We start from the raw sequence: 20718 nt of genomic DNA, 5'->3' as shown, positions 1-20718 counted from the left end.
TTATAATTAGTTATTGTTAAAAATATCTTTACATAATTAATGTTGAAATAGAATACACTTTGATGAGAAAGAAATTTTCTTATCAATGAAAATTAGTATAAGTCATGAAAGACAAGTCTTCTATTACAGTGACATTTTAGTATATTTGTTCTAGTTAAAAGGTATAATGTAACATATGTAATATCAATAGTTTTTTTTTTATTTTATTATTTTCTTTAATTGATTAAAATCATTCATTATTATTTTTATAAAAAAAAATTGTTATTATTTATAAAATATTAATAATAATTGTTATTTAAATTTATCAATTATTTATTTGTTTAAAAAATGTTTTATGGAAAAAAAATTGCGTTTTATTTTATAACCGCTTCGATAGAGTCATTAACAAAAAGAATTACTTTATCATGTTTCTTCCGCAGTCAATAGAAAAAATATGTTTTTAAATTGAATTTTTATTACTACATATATATTTATTCCAAGTATTTCTTTCAAGTAAATTAAGAATTAAGAAAATAAAATAAAATAAACCTTTTAGTTTTCTTTTATTGTGATTATTGAGTGATCTACATTTTTAAAAAAAGACAAAATAACGTATTTTTTTTTTCCATATAAATACATGAAAGATAAAAAAAAAAATTTAAGAATTTTTAATGAACTTATATATTTCATTTCTTCGTTAGATACTACTATTGTTTACCTTGACATATGTAAAATATTTACATTTCACTGCTTATTGTTTGTAACATTTTTACTTTTACTTTTTATAATTTTTGGTTTTATTGAAACGATATTTTTATTTTATTATTTTTTTTCAATAATTATTATGGGTGTAGTTAATATATAAAATAACAATGGTATTTGTGTTATCTCCATCTTTTTTTTTTATAAAATACCCATGACTTTCAATTTTATTATTTTGCCAAAACAACCATAATAATATTTATTAATAATTAATAACTATTTGAAAGGTGCCGATGTTAATACTATAATTTTTATAAACTTACTTTAAAATTATTTTGTTATTTAAACATATAAAATACATTCAAAATTTTTCATTCTTGTTTTTAACTTATTATATGAATAGTGCATTTAAAATTTCTCTATAGTTGTAACTTTGTTTGATATATTTTTTTATTATTAAGTCATTTTAATTTTTATTTTAAATATATGTATATATTATATTTTATTACTTATCTTAATTCTTTTTTTTTTTAAAAATATTTTTTTCAAATACAACTGATATTAATTCATTTCACAATGTGTATTGCTCATTCATTGTTAATTTCAACATACTTTTAATCATTTTTATAATCATTTTCTAACTATTTTATCAATAATTTTATCATTCATATCTTTAAAATAATATATTAAGATTGTTACATTAAATAATATTGCCTTTTTGAGTGTTTTACTTCTTTTTTGATTATTAAAATAATCGTCTTTTTTTTTCCTTATAAGTGAAATGTTCTGTACTTATCAGCATAATAACATATAAATAAGTACAAACATATTATCCAATAAATCTTATATTATTATATTTTATAATATTTTATTTAAAAAAAAATTTTTTTTTTATTTATAGACTGAGATAATCTCAAACAATTAATAAATATTTTTTATTTCTACTCTTTCAATTCAATTCATTGGAAAATTAATTTTTTTAATATTAAATAACTAATAAAAAAAAATAAATAAAAGAAAACTAATTTTAATAATTTGATTAAGATAAAATTGATTAAAAATTTGAAATTATGTTATCACAGGTAACTAAAATTTTTATTTACATTTTAAATAAAATTTAATTATATTTTTAAAGATGGCACTTAGCAATAACGGATCTCTAGTGAAAAGTGAACATTCATTGGATGTTTCTAATTCAGCTTCATCATCTAATGATTTTTCAAATGATGCTGAAGGTGTATGGTCTCCTGATATTGATCAAGCTTTTCATGAAGCTCTTCAAATTTATCCACCATGCGGACGTAGAAAAATTATTCTTTCTGATGAAGGTAAGATGTATGGGCGCAATGAGTTGATTGCCAGATACATTAAAATACGATGTGGCAAGACACGTACTCGTAAACAAGTTTCTTCTCACATTCAAGTATTAGCTCGTAAAAAAGCTCGTGAAAGTCAAGCAAAAGTAAAACAAGAAATAAAACTTCCTGAAGCTGCACGTAGAGCAGCTGCTGAAGTTGCAGCAGCTATTGAAGCAGGTAACACATCAAAGTCAGCATCAATAACACCACCACATGATTATACAAATACAAAAATGCTTGATATTCCTGTACATCTTCCAACACCAAATAATCCAATATTTTTTTCATTTAACAATATTTCAATACCAGCAACAGGTGGTGGACAATCTATTGGAATGGGTAGAGCACCAAATTCAACAAATTATCTTTTAGGTACAATTCATGGTAATGAAGAAAATTTTTGTACCATTCCTGATGATGCTTTAAAAAATAAAAATTTACATAATCTTAAAGAAAGAATTGTCGCTTCATCAAAACTAGTCTTATGTGGCTTTACAGCATATATACGTGAAAATACCGGAGAACAAATTGATATCGTAAAAATAAATCAAATTTCTGATGAACCATTAGAATCAATAAAATTTGATTTAATAGCAAGTAAATTTCCAGAAGAATTTAGAGTTTTATTTGATGAAGGACCACCAGATTCATTTTTCCTTGCCAAATGTTGGGGAAATTTAGCTTTTAATCTTCCTTCAGAAGATAGAAAAGCAAACGTTATTTATGCTGTTGATAGTTTTTATGATTCATTAACAAAATTTGATATTTCTGTTTCTACAAAAGCAATTACCTTTGCTAAACAAATAGTAGAAAAAGTAGAAGTAAGTTTGATTGATTACATATTATTTAATAATGTCATATTTAATTTTATTCATTTTAGGTATACTCTTCAGTTCAAAAAGATAATCGTTATCATTTTGCTTTAGAAAGTTCACCAATGTGTGAATATATGGTTGATTTTATAACAAAATTGATTAAAGAAGTTTCTGGAAATGAATTAAAAAATCGTGTATTAGAAAATTTTACTGTTCTTCAAGTTATTAAAAATAGGCAAACTAATGAAACAGTAATGACAATTGCATTCATGTTTGAAGTTTCTCCAGATCCTGATCCTACATCAAGATTATACAGATTAGTAAGATGAAAAAAATACAATTTTTTTTTATGAATAATATCAAAAAAAAATTACATGATCTTAATTATTAAAGAATGAAATTAAACTTTAATGATTCTATTGGTTTAAAATACCAATAATATTTATCATTTACTTTAAAAAAAATATATTGAAATTAATTTTCTTTGGCATTCTTTTTTTCATTCCATTTATAATATTAAAAAAATGGTAAAGTATTTAAACTCAACTTATCTCATCATCTCATTAATGGACAGGAGTAAATTATAATTATGATTTTCTTTAATACTTCATATAATTGTCAACCGTCTGATACTATTTTTACAAATCAATCTTTTAAATTATTACAAGACACTCAACATATATAAGGAGAAAATGGAATTATTTTTAAAAAAATACATGTCTAAAGCATTTAAATTTTATTTTTACCAGTTTTCAAAAATTGTTGCTTACTTTATATCTATTTACCAAGCGATTTTAATTTTTTTTTTAGTAAACATCAAAAAAAAAATAATTCTTTGTGACTTCTACATATACAATATATGTTTTTTTTTAAGAAGGAATTAAAAGTTGTTTTTAAGTCGCAAATATAAAATTTATGTATTTTTTTAAAAATAGTAATCTCAGACATGATTTATAATTACCTACATTTATTAGTTATTTTTAAATATTAAATTTTAATCATAATTATAAAAATTTGTAATATTTTGATAATCTTTATTGGTATTTTTTTTTCATCTTCAATATTATTATACAAAAAATTTTTTTTTAATTTATAAATAGTATAAAAATTTTAAAGTATATGATAAAAATTATAAAAAATATAAAAAAAAAATATAAAAAATAATAAGAATGATCTAAAACATGCCAATTAAATATTTTTTTTTTCTTTTTTTCATTTTTGTTAAATTGACATTCAAAATAAATTATTTATATTTTAATGAATTTAAAAATTTGTAATTGAAATAAACAGATGGTTTAATGTTTCCTTGTTTTGAAAAATTCTTAAATGTATTGTAAATGTCCAATTCAAATTTCAAATAAATAATTTATGTTCTTTCATTTCTTAGTAGTTTTACATATATTATATAAAATGTTCGTCTACAAAATATATGTTCTAAGGCAACTATAATTGTGTTGTTATATTCAATATATAGAATATAATATTTATAACTTGACAACGAATTCTATTGACTATATAAAATAAGGATAAATCTTCTGTACATAATTTTATCCATTCTTATAGCTACAAATTCATAGATTTATTTATATAATTATAAGAAATATAATAATTTATTATATTTTTATATTCATCAATTATTATTTTCTAAAATTATTATAAAATTTTTTTATTTTTTTTTTAGTAAATACAACATTTCAATATGCTTAAAGGATGCATTTTAATAATTGCAATTTTTTTTTTGCCCATAATATCTATAATAGTTTATCAGATTATATTTAATTTAGATATCGATAAACGTGTTTATAATCATATATCTGGAGAATGTTCTTATTCAAGAATTTTTAATAGTGGTATAAATAATATTATTCAAGTAGGTGATTATGTTTATTTTTATACAAATGGAGAAAATAACTTTAGTACTATAAACGCATACAATGATTATAATAATCAATATTTTACTTTTTCTATAATTTATGCTGACAAAAAAAAAGAAAATCAAAATTATTTTGGGCATCTGTCTGTTTATAAAGAAAATCTTTATGTTATTAATCATTTAAATGAATTCACAGATACTGTTGAATTATTTAGCATTCGTTTTCAAGATAAAATTTTAAAACATCTCAAAACATTCAAACATTTTAAATTTTATAAGTAAGTTTTATTTTTAAAAAAAAATATATATATATATATAATTGTTTTTAGTTTACAAGGTATATCTGCTGTTGGTAAAGATAGTTTTTATCTAACTCAACAATATTATTTTAAAAATATTTATCTTAAATTTTTGGAATTACTTTTTCGTCTCCCAACTGGTTCAGTATTATATTATAATGGTTTAGAAGTTCTACCAGTTGCTAATGGAGTCGTATCACCTAAAGGATTACTAGTAAATGAAAAAAAAACAATAATGTTTGTACCTTCATATGGAAATAAAAAAATATTAAAATATCGTGTATATAAGACAAATGATAATGTTATTTTTTTAAATGATATACCACTTGGAGTTTCACCTGTTAATATAATGAAATTTAACAATAATGAATATATTATACCTACACATCCACTTAGAATTTATTATTTAATAACACATTTTTTTGTGCCTAGTTATTTAACACCAAGTCAAGTATTAAAAATAAAATGGAATAAAAGCAAAAAAAAATTTTCTATTGAACAATTATATTCAAATGATGGAGCATCAATGTCTCATATTGAAAATGCTGTACTATTTAAAGATACACTATTAGTTAGCAATACAAAATCTTCAATTCAATGTTCAAAACACATGTAAATTACATTCAAATACAATTATTTATATTTCTATATAAAAACCGCAATAATTATTAAAACATATAAATGCAAAAAAAAAATTTATATTTAAACATTTTACAATATGTATATATAAAAGTTATATTTAATCTCTTAAATATAAAAATTTTTAAAAGTATCAAAGCATTGATATTTTTTTCTAATATAAATATATTATTTAACTTTTTTTGTATAAACTTTGTATTTATATATAATTTTTAATTTTAATCTGTTATCGTAAACATATGTCAATTTATGTTAGTTAATTTATTATTTAACAGAAAAAATTGTTCGTTAATTTATGCAACATTTTATGATTTTATATAGTTCGTAAAATGTTTGTATAAATAATTTCTGCTTATTTTAAATATTTAATATCAATATTAAACAAATATTTTACTCACTATTATATTACTAATAAAAGTTAGTTATTTTCAATAAAAAAATATATATATAAATGATATAAAAGTATCCTTATAAATTTTATATTATTTTTCTTATTAAAAAAAAATTTATTATAAATAAAAAAATTTTATTGTGTTGACTTGTGGATAATTATAAAATACATGTCTTATACCATATTATTTATGTAATTATTTTTAAATAGCAAATTCACCAAAATTATAGTTTTTAAATAAGATATTAAATTAAAAAAAATTCAAAATATTCAGTAAACTGTTGTTTTGACTTATTTAAGTTATTAATGACGTCAGAAAAATCCGATCTATACAAATTAAAAAAAATAAAAAAAATCATCCGTCATAGGAAATATACTCGGATATCATACCCCTAATTCGTTGAGCAAAGTTAACATTTTTTAGAAAGAACTATGATTTTACATTATGAAAAAAAAAGTGTTTTTCAAAATATATTTGTTTAACATTGTTATTAATAAAATAATTATAGTATAATATTAATGGTAAAATTTTAATATATAATTTTAAACATCCAAATAAATTGCTTTTTTCAAAAAAAAATTATTAATAAATAATAAACAAAGTTAGTCAATTTTGATAAAAGCAATAGTTTAAAAAAAATTAAAAGTGTGAAATAAAAAGTTAAAACATAATAGGAAATATTTTAATTTTTAGTATTTTTAGTAATATTAACATATTTTTAAAATGTAGGAAAATTTAAAAAACAATTTTTTTACAAAAAAAAAGTATATCACTATAACAATTTTTAAATTTAGTTTGTGAAAAAGTTAAATATTAGTAAACCAAAAATATAAATTTTTATTTATAATATTATTCAAACGCTATAAAAGCAGTGTTCTACTAGGAAAACAAACACTTTTAAAAAATATAAAAATTATATGAAATATATTAATTTGTTTGTAAAGAATACATTGATTAAATTTAAATTCAGTTTTGTATAAATTTCAAAATCAAGTATTAATGATTTTCATTGTACATCGCAGATCGTAAATATGGTGTCTGAAAAATTTTAGACGTCGGAATTATTGTTGATGAAACCATCTATAGTTTTTTAAGTAATTTTTATAATACTAATAGATATTTATATTTTTATTAAAATGTTGTTTATATCAGATAAAGTTGTAACATTAATTTTATTTTTATACTTTTTGTCATCATAACTGTTTTAACATTTATTATTTAAATTAAAAAAAATTTTGAAGCAAGCCATTTTTAAACAAAACAAAAATGCTTATATTTCTTGTTTTTAATAAATATCTCTATTTTTTAAATTATTAATATATATATTTTAGTTCAACATATGTGTTTAAAAAATTAATTTATATTGTTTTTAATGAAGCAAAAAAAAAGGAAGTACATTTTATCAAATAAAAGTTTAAATAGCTAAAAATAAATATTACTATATAAAGTAATTGAAAATGCTATAAAAACATGTAAAAAACAATGGAATAAAAAAAAAGTACGACTATTTTGACAATGAATTAATATTTAAAACAATTTAAAATTCTAAACTTATACACGTTGCGATTTTGTAAAATTTTGTATATAAACACTGCAATAATTATTAATATTCAAGTAAATGTTTTTTAATATACTTAACTTATAAATATCTGTTTATTAAGGTTAATTAATTTTTATATTTTAAACGAGTAAATGTTGAAAAAATATACAATAATTTTTGTAAAATATTGCTTAAATTTATAACTATTATTAAGAAATAAGATATTGTGCATAAAATAATATATCTTGCTAACACACATACTATTTATATTTTAAAATTGCGGGTTGTTAACATTTAGAATTTTATTATTACAAATATAACTAAAAGTAAGAAATATCTTAAATTTTAAATAATTATAAAATGAAAAAATGGTAGAAAAAAAATATATAAATGGATTTTTTTACGTTATTTAAAGAATGAATTTTAAATCATATATTTTTTTATAAAATGTCTATCAAAATGAATTCAAAGTAATGTTAATTGAAATCAATACTATATTTTTTATTTTTTAAATCAAATAACTTTATTTTTGATATTTGTTATACTTTAAAAAAATTTATTATTAAAAAAAATGTTTTTTCAAAAATTTAAAAGTGAACAGTTTTTATTAATACATAAAAGTTTCCATTTAAAATTAACTTCAAAAATATTATCAAAATTTAGGTAATTTATTTTATCAATTTAGTAGTATCTTAAAATTTATTTATTCAATATTCATTTTATAAATGTTTTTCAAACAACATTGTTTCAAACATTTTTCAGAAAAATATTAGCTTTTAAAAAACTTTAATTTATTTTCACGTTAAGCATTTTTTAAAATGAAAAATGAGTAAATTATAAAAAGAAAATTTAAACAGCTTTTTTTATCCTTTCTTTGATTTATAAAACATGTTGGTTAATGTTACCCAAGCTGAAACATTTATATAATGTTTATTAAATTTTTGCTTATGTTATAAAGAATATTGTTTTTTTTTTCAATGCTTATAAAAAATAAAATTTGCAATACCTAATTTGAGGTAATTACTAAATTTTGAAGCATATATATTTATTCATTTAAAAATTCATGATAACAAAATTTCCTTTTCAAAATTATCTAAAAAGTTTATCTCAATAAAAAAAATAAAGTTAACTTTTTATTTTTACTCAAAAAAATATAATTATTTTAAGTTGAATAACAATAACTGAGGTAGAAATTATAATGATAAATTAATAAATTTACCACAATGATATTTAATTTTTTTTTTCAAATATAAATATACGAAATTTAAAATGAATTTAATTACAGCAACAAATTAATTTAATTAAAATTTAAAATATATTATTCATATACAATTAAATTTTTTATAAAGATCATTCGAAAAAAAGTTGACTAATCATTTATATGATGCTTGTGTGTCTGTTTACACAAATATTAGTAGTATATAGTAAGCAAGAGAATGAAAAAAAAATGATATACTCATAAACTTATACAAATTCATTGGTTTATAAAACCCAGTTTGAGGTAAATATTGAATTCTGGAGTATATTCTTCAGCTTTCAAAATTTTGGAATGAAGCGGTTATCGGCTTCTTATATTCACTTTAAAAAATATTAGAATAAAGTTAAGATTTTAAAAATGTTAAGTTTATTTAAAGAGTTGTAATTATGAAATATTAAAATTTTTCTTATTATTCACTAAATAACACAAATATTTTAACATTTTTACACTGCAAAATTTTAAAGTTTGATCTCATTCTTTAATATTTTTTTTAGCTTGTTAAATCAATGTTATAAATATAGATTAAACATATTAATTGCATAAAAATAGAATATAAGTAATTAATTTTATTTTATAAAATTAGTTTAAATTTATTAAAAAAATGTTTGCAATTATATTTTGATATTATATATTTAATTTAAATATAATATTTTTATTAGTGTCATTTAATTTATTTAAAAACGTATACATAAATAATACTTTTCAAAAAAATAATTAAATATAGAATTAAATGTGATGGGTTAATATTAATATTAGCAAATCATGTTAAAAAAACGTATATAAAAAATATACTTTAGTAGAAAATGTATTATTAATTTTTTTTCACATTTTAAGCAAACTTTAAAGTAAAATTTTACATAATTTGGTTATAAAATTACAAATATTTTTATTTATTTTAACTGAATTGTATCAATATTAAAAAAAATAAATTTAAAATTAAAATTATTAAGAATAGTCAAATTTAATAAACACATAAATTTGTATAAAAAAATAACAAATTAATTCCTTATCATATGTATTCAAAAAGTTTAACTATATAGAAATGTTAAAATATAAACAAAAATTTTCATAAACAATACTGGAATTATTTTATTTTTTTTCTTGTATTTTATAATATGATTAAAATTAAATAATAAAAGTTTTCATAATTATATATAGGATTATCAATTTTACATTTTTGTGAATAGAAATTTAACATTAAATGAAATACTTAAAAGAGTGGATTTGAAAATTTTTTGATATCCTTTAAAAAAAATGTATATATTTTTTTCTTAAACACTTTGTTTGAAATTATTTTAAAATAAATATTAATATAGCTAATAAATGTATAATATTATTTTTAACAGTTAATAATAATTTTAAAAGTTTTAAAAAAGTTCAATTTTTAAATAAAAATGCCGATATTTCATTTGATAATCTTTAGCAATGATATCTTTAAATTAATCATAACTATAATTTTAAATACTTCATTATTTTTTTCTAAGTCTTTAGAAGTAGTTAAAAAGATTCAATTAATTCTTTTATTTTTGAAAAGTAATAGCATCAGTTATCTTAGATGATGTATAATATAACTATATTAGTAAAAAAAAAACAAATGAGGAGTAGAAAACAAGGACGACAAAAGCAAAAACTAAGTTCTGTTCTTGCTTGTGTGGATGAACAATTTGATTAAAAAAAAAGCAACAAAAGTGATTTATTTTAATATAAATTGTTAAAATTATCAAGAGACAAAAATCAAATAAATAATAAAAGTATTAAAAACAATGAAAAAATAAATTCATAAAAGCATAAGGTCAATGATATATCTAGCTTGTAAAAATTTATTAAAATATAACATTAAATAAAAATAATTTTCCATAATCATTGTAAAAAAGTTCTCAAAATAATAATGCTCTTATTGGAATTTAATTCTTTTCTATTGAAAAATAAATATAATTATATTTTAAAATAATTTTATATCCAAATTAAACTTTTTTGATACTAAAGATAATCTATTTTTTTTTATTGTTGTTAATATTTTACATCATTTAAAAAATTTAAAGAAATACTGTGTAAAAAATATTTATATTTAGTTTTTGAAGAAACAATTTATTGAAATGATATTACAATTAGTTACCAACCTTAAATTGTGAATAAATTTTAATTAAACATAAATTAAATATGTACAAATATTTTTATTATTAAAAAAAATTCCATTTCAATGGTATAATTTTTTTTAGTATTTATAAAAATATTCTTAAATTTTAAAGTTTCTATCAGATAAAAATATATTTTTCATTTTAGTAATCATTTATATAGAATTTTAACATTATATTTAATCATTTAAACTTATAAAAATATATAAAATGTATTACAACAGCACTGGATAAGATAAAAAAAAAATTATAAAAAAAATTATACGATGACAATAATTAAATATTAGTAATAATACATTAAAAAAAATGTTTAAACATATAATAAGAAAGAAAAATAGATCATATTATCAAAATTAATAAATATACTTTTTATCTTTTTAGAACAAGGTTTAAATTATTATTATTATCAAAACAAAATTTTTATCATAAATGTTTTTTTTTTTTTTAATTAATTAAAAAAATATAATTTAATAAAAGAAATTTCACAATTTATCAAAAAAATAATATTGTATGTACCAATACATTTTTAAAAAATATAGTATTAAAAAAGAAGTATTTTATTTTTTACTCATAAAACTAGTTAAAAAAAATTAACATTAATTTTTAAAATTGGACGAATAATAAAACGATAATATGTTGCTATAAAACAAATTTAAGTTTTAAGAAAGTATTACTAAAGTATCAGAAATGATAAAATTAGTGAATTTATATTGAAAAATCAATGTCAACATTTTAAATAAAAGCACATATATTGAACAATAATGTTATACTTCATAGCAGAGGCAATATTTTATTTTTAAAGTTTTATAGTTTATATTAACATTTTTTAAATAAAAAAAGAAAAGCATAAATATCGTTAAAATTAATTTAATAGTAAAAAGATAGGTAAATATAAATTTGAGTTTGAAAATTAAATATGTAAAACAAAAAAAAAACTTATATTTATTTAAAATTAATAAATATATTTTTTTAACTAGTATTATCTAGAAATGTTTTCTATCGAAAATCAAGAATTTTATGTCAAAGTTAACAAAAAACTAAGTTTAAAATGTATTTAAAATTGTTAACTATTTTATTTTAATAATTTAAACTTTTAAAGATTAAGCTGAAATAATATATATATGAGTATTGATTGTTAATATAAAACACGTAAAATAGTTTAACAATAAAATTTACTTTACAATAAAAATATCCATACAAATAAAGTTTGATAACGTTATATAATTGAACTATGATCAAAATTTTTAAAAAATATGATTTAACATAATAAGCATATCGTTCATAAAATTTTTGGTATGATCAAATTGAAATAACAGATATGAATTAATGATATTAACAACTTAGTGTTTATAAAAGTAAAAGTTTAACATTAAATACATATTTTAATAATGAATCTAAAAATTATCATTGAATATAGTTCACATTAACCTAATATATCTTTTTTATTTAAAATAAATATTTTTATACCTAAAAAAGCAAGTATTAAATATTTTAAACACTAAAAAATAATTTTTGATAAAAATAAATAATTCAAAAAGTAATAAAAGGATAAAAATTTTATATAAAACTATTCATTTTAAAAAATTTTAGTTATGAGTACTTTACTATCATTCATAGCTTATATATTATTATTATTTTTACTTTTCTCAAAGTCATTTGAAATTAGTGACAAAAATTTGATTAATTCTTTAAATAATGAAAATGAACAATTGCCAAAGATTTTAAATGATGAAGAAGATAAAAATATTTTAAAGAAACGTCAAAATAATAATAACTCAAACAACAATAGTAGTGATTGTGAAAAAAACATAACTAATATTTTTAGTAGTTCAAGTAACTCCAATATGGAATTTATGGCATTACAACAACAATTACAATCTAGTAATGCTCACTTGCAACAACAATTACAATCAATTCAGTCTCAATTGCAGCAACAATTATTATCTAGTCAAGCACAATTACAACAACAATTACAATCAATTCAAGCTCAACTTACATTTTTAACTATGGGATTTAGACTTCCACCGTCACATATGAATCCATTTTGGCCAATGACGACTACAATGGCAGGAGGTGGATAAATTCTATCATAAGTGACAACTTTGAATAACGTTAAAAACATTTTAATAACATTATCATTTGGTAACAATTTATTTATTCGTTATTAGATGTTTTGTGTTTTAATTAGTTAATTTAAAAAAATATTAAATTATAATGATTTTAAAAAAAAGAATTTTTCTAAACCTAATATATCTATAAATAAATAATTTTAAAACTGATATGTTCAAATATATTAATTATACTTTTTTAATTATTAGAAATATTGTAAACGTTTTTTTTACTTAATTAAAATACACTGAAATTATTTATCAAACATTTAATAATACCACTTGAGACTTACTTGTCTCAGTAGTAGAAATGCCTTTTATATGCCTGGGTAAAAGCAGTGCTTTACAATATTTAGATAAAAAAACAAAATTTTATTTTTATGTGATAATACTGTTTTTTTTAATAATTTTTACAAATATAATTTTAAATTTAACATTTTTTCACTTAGATGAAGCAGAATAAATTGATAAAAATATTTCTAATTATAAAACTTTTTGGTATTTTAAAATAAAAATTAAAATATTGACATAATATTTATTTAAAATTCCAAATTACTATAAAAAATAATATCAATTCATTTTATTTTTATAAAGATTTAAAAAATATCTTTTTCGATTTATATTAAAATGTAACATATAAATTTTTAACTTTTACTTAATATAATATATTTAAAAAAGATTTTTTCTTATGTTTTATTTATTACTTTATATTTATCAATTATCTTTTTGGAGTTATCAAATCGTTTTGCTTTTTACAAATTAAATGTACCTTAAATTGTTATAAAATAATAATAAAAATTTTTTTTTGTAATAAAACTTTAAAGATAATAAAAGTATCTACAGTTGAAATGAAAATTTTATTTAAAAATCATTTAAAATTTTATTTTAAGAACAATGTTATAAATTATTTTATTTTTTTGAATGAACATAAATTCTGAAATAAAACTTTTTTTTATATTACATAATTCTTTTGTGTTTTTCAAACGATATATTTTTTTTTACATCACTGAAATTATAAAAAGTTTCTAAAAAAAATTAATTGCAATAACTAATCAAAATGCAACTTATATTATTTCATTTATTTCTTAAAAAATATTTTAAGTTGTTTAATTTAAAAGAAATATTAAAGTTAAAATTATTTGTTAAAAATATCAAAAATAAAAAAAGCAAGTGACTATTATGTAACCATTTTACAAAAAAATTTTAAAAAAATACACTTAATTATATAAAAAACATAGTAAAAAATATGAAAAAAGAGGAAATTAACTTTTTTAAATGTTTAAAAGACTTTATTTCAGAGTCGCGTGCATACTAGAATTTTTTTTAGTATTATTATAATAATTTTAAAATTATTTTAATTTAAAATTTTTATAAAAATTTACTATTAATTTTTTTTTATATTAAAATTTTTCTTTTCTTTTTATGAAAATTTTTATTTTTATGTATAACATTTATTTAAATTTTAATGTATTAAAAAATTTTAATTTTTTTTTTATTCTAAATGTTTTTTTTATTATGTAATATATTAAATAGTTCTAAACTATTGGAAAAAAAATATGTTTTAATTTTTTAAAATTTAGAACGTAGATAATTTCAAAAGCCATCCGTTACATCTTGATTTTTGATAACAGTAAATATTTTAGACCATTTTAAGTAAAGCTTTTGATAACAATATAAAAATAAATAATAAAATAGAAAAAATAATTTACTTTTTAATTTAGTAAAAATTATAATGCTATCAAAATAAGAACTTTTTCAAATAATAAGAATGAATCTCTAGTTAGTACAATTCAATTATTTTTATACAACATTATACTTAAAAAACGTTTTTTATTTCATATAATTTTAAATAATATATTTAATAATAAGAAAATATTAAATACTGTTACCTCCTTGTAAAATACACAACAAAAAAACGTCATAAGGATGAGCAGTAAAAAAAAAAATTTGAACAAATAAGTTCGATTAATACATTTAACGTTTATTAAAGACTCCTAAGTATAAAAAAATTATTTTTTATATTTTTTGTTTCTTTTTTTCATTTTTGTGTATTTGAATTAAAAAATCAAAATAAAGCTGATGATTTGCTAACTTTTAAGAAAAAGACCAACACCATGTGTTATAATTAATGAGAAGGATAAACATATTATAGTATAAGACACGAATTAAATGTAAAGAAAAAAGATGTTTTAGAAAAAACAAGACAACAGTTTTTACTTTCGTAATTTTCTAATTAAGTCAATTACAACAAATATTACTGTCTATTCAAGATCACCTATTATAAGAAGCAACGGTAACATCCGATATATTCTACTACAATTAATTTAAACATGATATTATTTTAGAAATATTTTTACAAATCAATTTAAAAAATAACTTACAAAAGTTTTTTTCTTTAACTTATTCATAAACGTTTTTTATTCATTATAATATTATATAAAAATAAATGTATTTTTTTATTAATATTTTTAATATTTATACTGCTAAAAAAATCATTATTGTTTTTATTAAAAGTAATAGAATACAATATTTAAACAATTTTTTGAACAAATAAAATACAAACAGTAATTAAACGTTTTTAATATAATATTTAATAAGACAATTTATAAAAATTATTAAATTTAAAACAATATAGTAGTTTTTTTTAATTATGTAATTTTCATTACTAAAATATTATAATTATGTTAAAAATATTAAATTAATACTTGTTAAAAATCATAATCTATAATAAAGAATAATTTACTATACAAAAAAAAATTATTTTAAAAACTAAATAGTGTTTATAACAACTGGTGAAAAATATGACTGAATAATTAAATTAAATTTGAATGTAGTTATTAAAAATAACATATTAATGTAAAATAATAATAAAAAATATATTTTTAAAAATTTACTTTTTAATTGAATTTTATAAAAAATTAGTTAGAAAGATTGCTGAAATCTGATATCAATTATGTTATAATTATTTAAGCTTTTAAACATCAAATACAAATTTAAAAAATTAAAATAGATATAATCATTAAACATGTTCTTTAATATTAAAATTTAATTAACCAGTATTTAATCATATGTAATTATAAAAGTTTAATTAAACATTAATATTTTTAAGTAAACTAGATTTTGTAAAATAAATATTTTTTTAAATATAAAAAAATAGATTAAAAAATATAATAAAATGCTTAAAAAATTATATAAAATAAATAATTTAGCTTATAAATAGGTAGAAATAAAACTTTTATTTCAAAATTTTATAAAAACGATTTATGATATACTGATAGGTTTTTCATTAAACTAATTTAATATTTTTAATTCAAAGTTTTTTCTAAAAGATAAAAGTCTAACAACAAAAAAAGATATTATGATTATTTTAACACTGTGAAACAATTTCTGATCAAGATAAACAAATTTAAAAATTATAAAATGATTAAATATTTCTCTAAAATTGTTTAATATTCATTTGAAACTTTTAGTTATGAGTATTTTATCATCATTCATAGTTAATGTATTATTATTGTTTTCACTTTTCTCAAAATCATTAGAAATAAGTGACAAAAACTTAATTGATTCTTCAAATTTAAAAAATGAACCTTTACCAATTATTTTAAATGATGAAAAAGATAATAATATTATAGAAAAAAGAAAAGTTTCTCGTAAATCTAAAAAATTTGTTAGTAATGGTGGACAACAAATAAATAATATTAATAGTGATTCAAAAGAACTATTTGCACTATCACAGCAACAATTACTTTCTAATAATGCTCAATTACAACAACAATTACAATCAATACAATCTCAATTGCAGCAACAATTATTATCTATTACAGCACAATTACAACAACAATTGCAATCGATTCAAGCTCAACTATCTCTTCTGATTATGGGATTTAGAATTCCACAAACAACTACAGGTCCTCCAACTTTAGCACCAACTACAGGTCCAACGCCAGCTCCAGCTCCATATACAACTACAACTACACCTCAACCCCCAGCTCCAGCTTACACTTATACCCCAGCTTCAATTTCAACTCGAGATATACGTCAACCTTCACATTCATATACAACTCCAACTTATTCTACAACTAAATTTACCACCCGATCATTTTCTCAACCTACAACAAATTTCTACACAAATACAAATGGATATACATCTAAAGCTTCGACTCCATCTGGTAAATGAGATTAATTAGTAACTTTCATTTAGCAAAACAATAAATAACATAGCAAAAATAGATTAATCTAAAATTAGTTTATCAGTGTTTAATTTTTATGAGCTATTTTTTTTAAGTATCATTTATAAAAAAATAAAATATTCAATCATTTTGTCTATATAAAATTTTCTTTAAATATTATTATATTATAAAAAACTACTAATTTTATGTAATCATATATTTTAATTGTAACTTTACCAACATCTTAATTATACTATAATTTCAAATGGTGTACTACTTTAAAATATACTTATTTTCACAAGAAATTAAAAATATAGTTAAAACACCTTATATTTAAATACCATTTAAAATTTTTTTTAGTTAACATTATGTTTGAATTTAAAAATAAATTAGTATCTAAATAAAAAATGAAACAATTGAAGAAATAAATATAACTGATAATGTTAATTTTTTTACTCAGATATGATGGTTAACTAAAATTATGAAATTGTTTTTTGTCAACACAACTTTATCTAAAATATTAAATTTTTTAATTTAATTTTTTATTTTGATAGTTAATATATTTAAATCCTTTTTTCCTGAATTATATTTTAAAAATAAATATGTTTAAATGATATCATTTTTTACAACATATATTAAAATATTTATAAAATTGTAGTATATTTATTAATATACCTTTTTTTTAAACAACATCTATCTTAAATTTTAACTTTCTATTTTTTTTTAAACTTGATAAAAATATCTAATTTAATACAACAAAGTCTTATAAAACTGTTAATAACAGTATAAAAAATAAGTTTTATTTCTTTGAATCAATCTCAAAAATAACAAAAAAAAGATTTTTATAATTTAAAACAATCATAAAAAAATGTAATCAAAATTAAATATTATATTTTTCAAAAATAAAATTATATTACTATTTAAAAAAAAAGTTTTAAATTGTTGATTAAAATATATTAAAATAATATATTAAAAAATGGATATCATTTGAGTAATAATTTAACTTTTATATGTGAATATATATTTTATAAAAATTTTATTTGTTATACAACATTTTTAATCAGTGTTTACAAAAAAAATTTTATAATTTAACTAAATAATTTTTTTTAATTTAAACATACAATATAACGATAGTCTCTTTCTATAATAAAATTTTTAAAATTTAGAAAAATATTACTTAGGTACAAAAGTTTTTGAATGATAACATATAGTTTTAAATAAAAATAAATTTTAAATAAAAGCAATATTATTTTACGATACTCTTTTGAGTAGGAGATTAAGATAAAATTGTATGGCGTCCCTTTCAGAAACCAAAAGATATTATTATTACAATTTATTAAATCTTAACCAAAATTACAATATTTAAAATAATTTAAATGCTAGTGTAAAATTTAAGTCTAGTTCTAGTGGCCACCTATAATTAATAACTAATTAAATTGAGTATAAAACTTACTAGATAATCAGCACTAAATTTTTAGCTAAATAGTCAGACTAAAAAAACTACTTTCTAGTTAAGTATTTATACTCAATTAGTGGCGCGTATCTAATTGTGGTTAATTAAGAGTACAATGTACACTCCAAAATAGTCATATAAAATTAAAGTACAAAATATAAAATTAATAAATCTCCTATTATATATCTCTTAAAAAAAAATAATATTCTTATTAACAAATAAAATATTTTTAAAAGTAAGTTACAATTTATTTTAATACTTTTTGCCTAAAAAAGTCTTATTATTTTAAGATTTAATTTTCATTAACATTTAATTAAATTATAACTAAAAAGAAAAATTTATAATAAAATCTACAATATACATAAAATAGCAAAAATAAAAATTGTATTTAAAATAGGTTAAATACATTTCTTTTCCATGTATTTTTTAAAAATGTTTTTCATCGAAAATCAAGAAATTAATGTCAACGTTTACGAAAAACTAAGTTTAAAATGTATTTAAAAGTGTTAACATTTTTATTTTAATTATTTAAACTTTTAAAGATTAAGCTGAAATAATATATATGTGAGTATTGCTTGTTATTATAAAACACGTAAAATGGTTAAACAATTTAATTTATTTTATAATTAAAATATCCATACAAAAAAAAAGTTTGATTACGTTATATAATTGAAGTATGATCAAAATCGTTTAAAAGTAAGATTTAACATAAAAAGCATATCGTTCATAAGATTTTTGGTATGATCATGATAAAATAATAGATATGAATTAATGATATTAACAACTTAGCATTTATATTAGTAAAAGTTTAACATTAAATACATATTTTAATAATGAATCTAAAAATTATAATTGAATATAGTTCACATTAACCTAATATATCTTTTTTATTTAAAATAAATATTTTTATACCTTAAAAAGCAAGTATTAAAAATTTTAAACACTAAAAAATAATTTTTGATAAAAATAAATAATTCAAAAAAGTAATAAAAGGATAAAATTTTTTTATAAAACCATTCTTTTAAAAAATTTTAGTTATGAGTACTTTACTATCATTCATAGCTTATATATTATTATTATTTTTACTTTTCTCAAAGTCATTTGAAATTAGTGACAAAAATTTGATTAATTCTTTAAATAATGAAAATGAACAATTGCCAATGATTTTAAATGATGAAGAAGATAAAAATATTTTAAAGAAACGTCAAAATAACAATAACTCAAACAACAATAGTAAAGATCGTGAAAAACAAATAACTAATATTTTTAGTAGTTCAAGTAGCTCCAATATGGAATTTATGGCATTACAACAACAATTACAATCTAGTAATGCTCACTTGCAACAACAATTACAATCAATTCAGTCTCAGTTGCAGCAACAATTATTATCTAGTCAAGCACAATTACAACAACAATTACAATCAATTCAAGCTCAACTTACATTTTTAACTATGGGATTTAGACTTCCACCGTCACATATGAATCCATTTTGGCCAATGACGACTACAATGGCAGGAGGTGGATAAAATCTATCTAAAATAATTCATTATGAAGAACATTGAAAACATTGCAACAACAAAATTATTTGGTCATAATTTTTAATTTGTTATTATGTGTGTTGTTTTTTATTGATTAATTAAAATAAAATTTCAATATGAATTATTTTTTTTAGCATAAACTTTCTGTAAATCATATATATTTATTAATAAATAATTTCAAAATCAATGTTTTCAAATATATTAATTGTACTTTTATTAATGCTTAAACCATTTGTTCTAAAATTTTAGTTTCTCAATCATTTTAAAATAATTGTATAGTTTTTTACTTGTTTTAACGAAAAATGAACCTAAATTAAATAGATTAACTTTTTGCACAAATATTATTTTAATTGTTTATTTTTGTTCAATATATTATTAAAATAATACAGTTAATATTTTTTATTATTATTTGTTGTTGTGTTTTTTTAAAAAAATAACTTATAGTAACAAAGCATTTTGC

General features: G+C 17.8%; 5 protein-coding genes across 5 annotated transcripts; all 5 read left to right on the top strand.

Annotated features, from left to right (window-relative positions):
- Positions 1 to 1751: 1751 nt before the first annotated feature.
- SRAE_X000027500 (TEA/ATTS family-containing protein) lies at positions 1752 to 3183 on the top strand (the record flags this gene model as incomplete). Its single annotated transcript, XM_024644599.1, has 3 exons — positions 1752 to 1763; positions 1817 to 2860; positions 2920 to 3183. 3 exons carry the CDS (start codon positions 1752 to 1754, stop codon positions 3181 to 3183), a joined length of 1320 nt encoding a protein of 439 aa, XP_024510141.1.
- A 1370-nt stretch (positions 3184 to 4553) lies between these two features.
- Positions 4554 to 5642, top strand: SRAE_X000027400 (Arylesterase family and Six-bladed beta-propeller, TolB-like domain-containing protein; the record flags this gene model as incomplete). Its single annotated transcript, XM_024644598.1, has 2 exons — positions 4554 to 5005; positions 5057 to 5642. 2 exons carry the CDS (start codon positions 4554 to 4556, stop codon positions 5640 to 5642), a joined length of 1038 nt encoding a protein of 345 aa, XP_024510140.1.
- Positions 5643 to 12582: 6940 nt separating this feature from the next.
- SRAE_X000027300 (Hypothetical protein) lies at positions 12583 to 13071 on the top strand (the record flags this gene model as incomplete). The annotated part of the gene is made up of 1 exon (XM_024644597.1): positions 12583 to 13071. The coding sequence occupies one exon, from the start codon at positions 12583 to 12585 to the stop codon at positions 13069 to 13071; it is 489 nt and encodes a 162-aa protein (XP_024510139.1).
- A 3499-nt stretch (positions 13072 to 16570) lies between these two features.
- Positions 16571 to 17275, top strand: SRAE_X000027200 (Hypothetical protein; the record flags this gene model as incomplete). Its single annotated transcript, XM_024644595.1, has 1 exon — positions 16571 to 17275. The coding sequence occupies one exon, from the start codon at positions 16571 to 16573 to the stop codon at positions 17273 to 17275; it is 705 nt and encodes a 234-aa protein (XP_024510138.1).
- A 2482-nt stretch (positions 17276 to 19757) lies between these two features.
- SRAE_X000027100 (Hypothetical protein) lies at positions 19758 to 20246 on the top strand (the record flags this gene model as incomplete). Its single annotated transcript, XM_024644594.1, has 1 exon — positions 19758 to 20246. The coding sequence occupies one exon, from the start codon at positions 19758 to 19760 to the stop codon at positions 20244 to 20246; it is 489 nt and encodes a 162-aa protein (XP_024510137.1).
- Positions 20247 to 20718: the final 472 nt, after the last annotated feature.

The sequence above is a fragment of the Strongyloides ratti genome (assembly GCF_001040885.1).
Source record: "Strongyloides ratti genome assembly S_ratti_ED321, chromosome : X".
Taxonomy (NCBI): domain Eukaryota; kingdom Metazoa; phylum Nematoda; class Chromadorea; order Rhabditida; family Strongyloididae; genus Strongyloides; species Strongyloides ratti.
The sequence above is the reverse complement of the archived record's forward strand: the minus strand, read 5'-3'. Positions and strand labels throughout refer to the sequence as shown.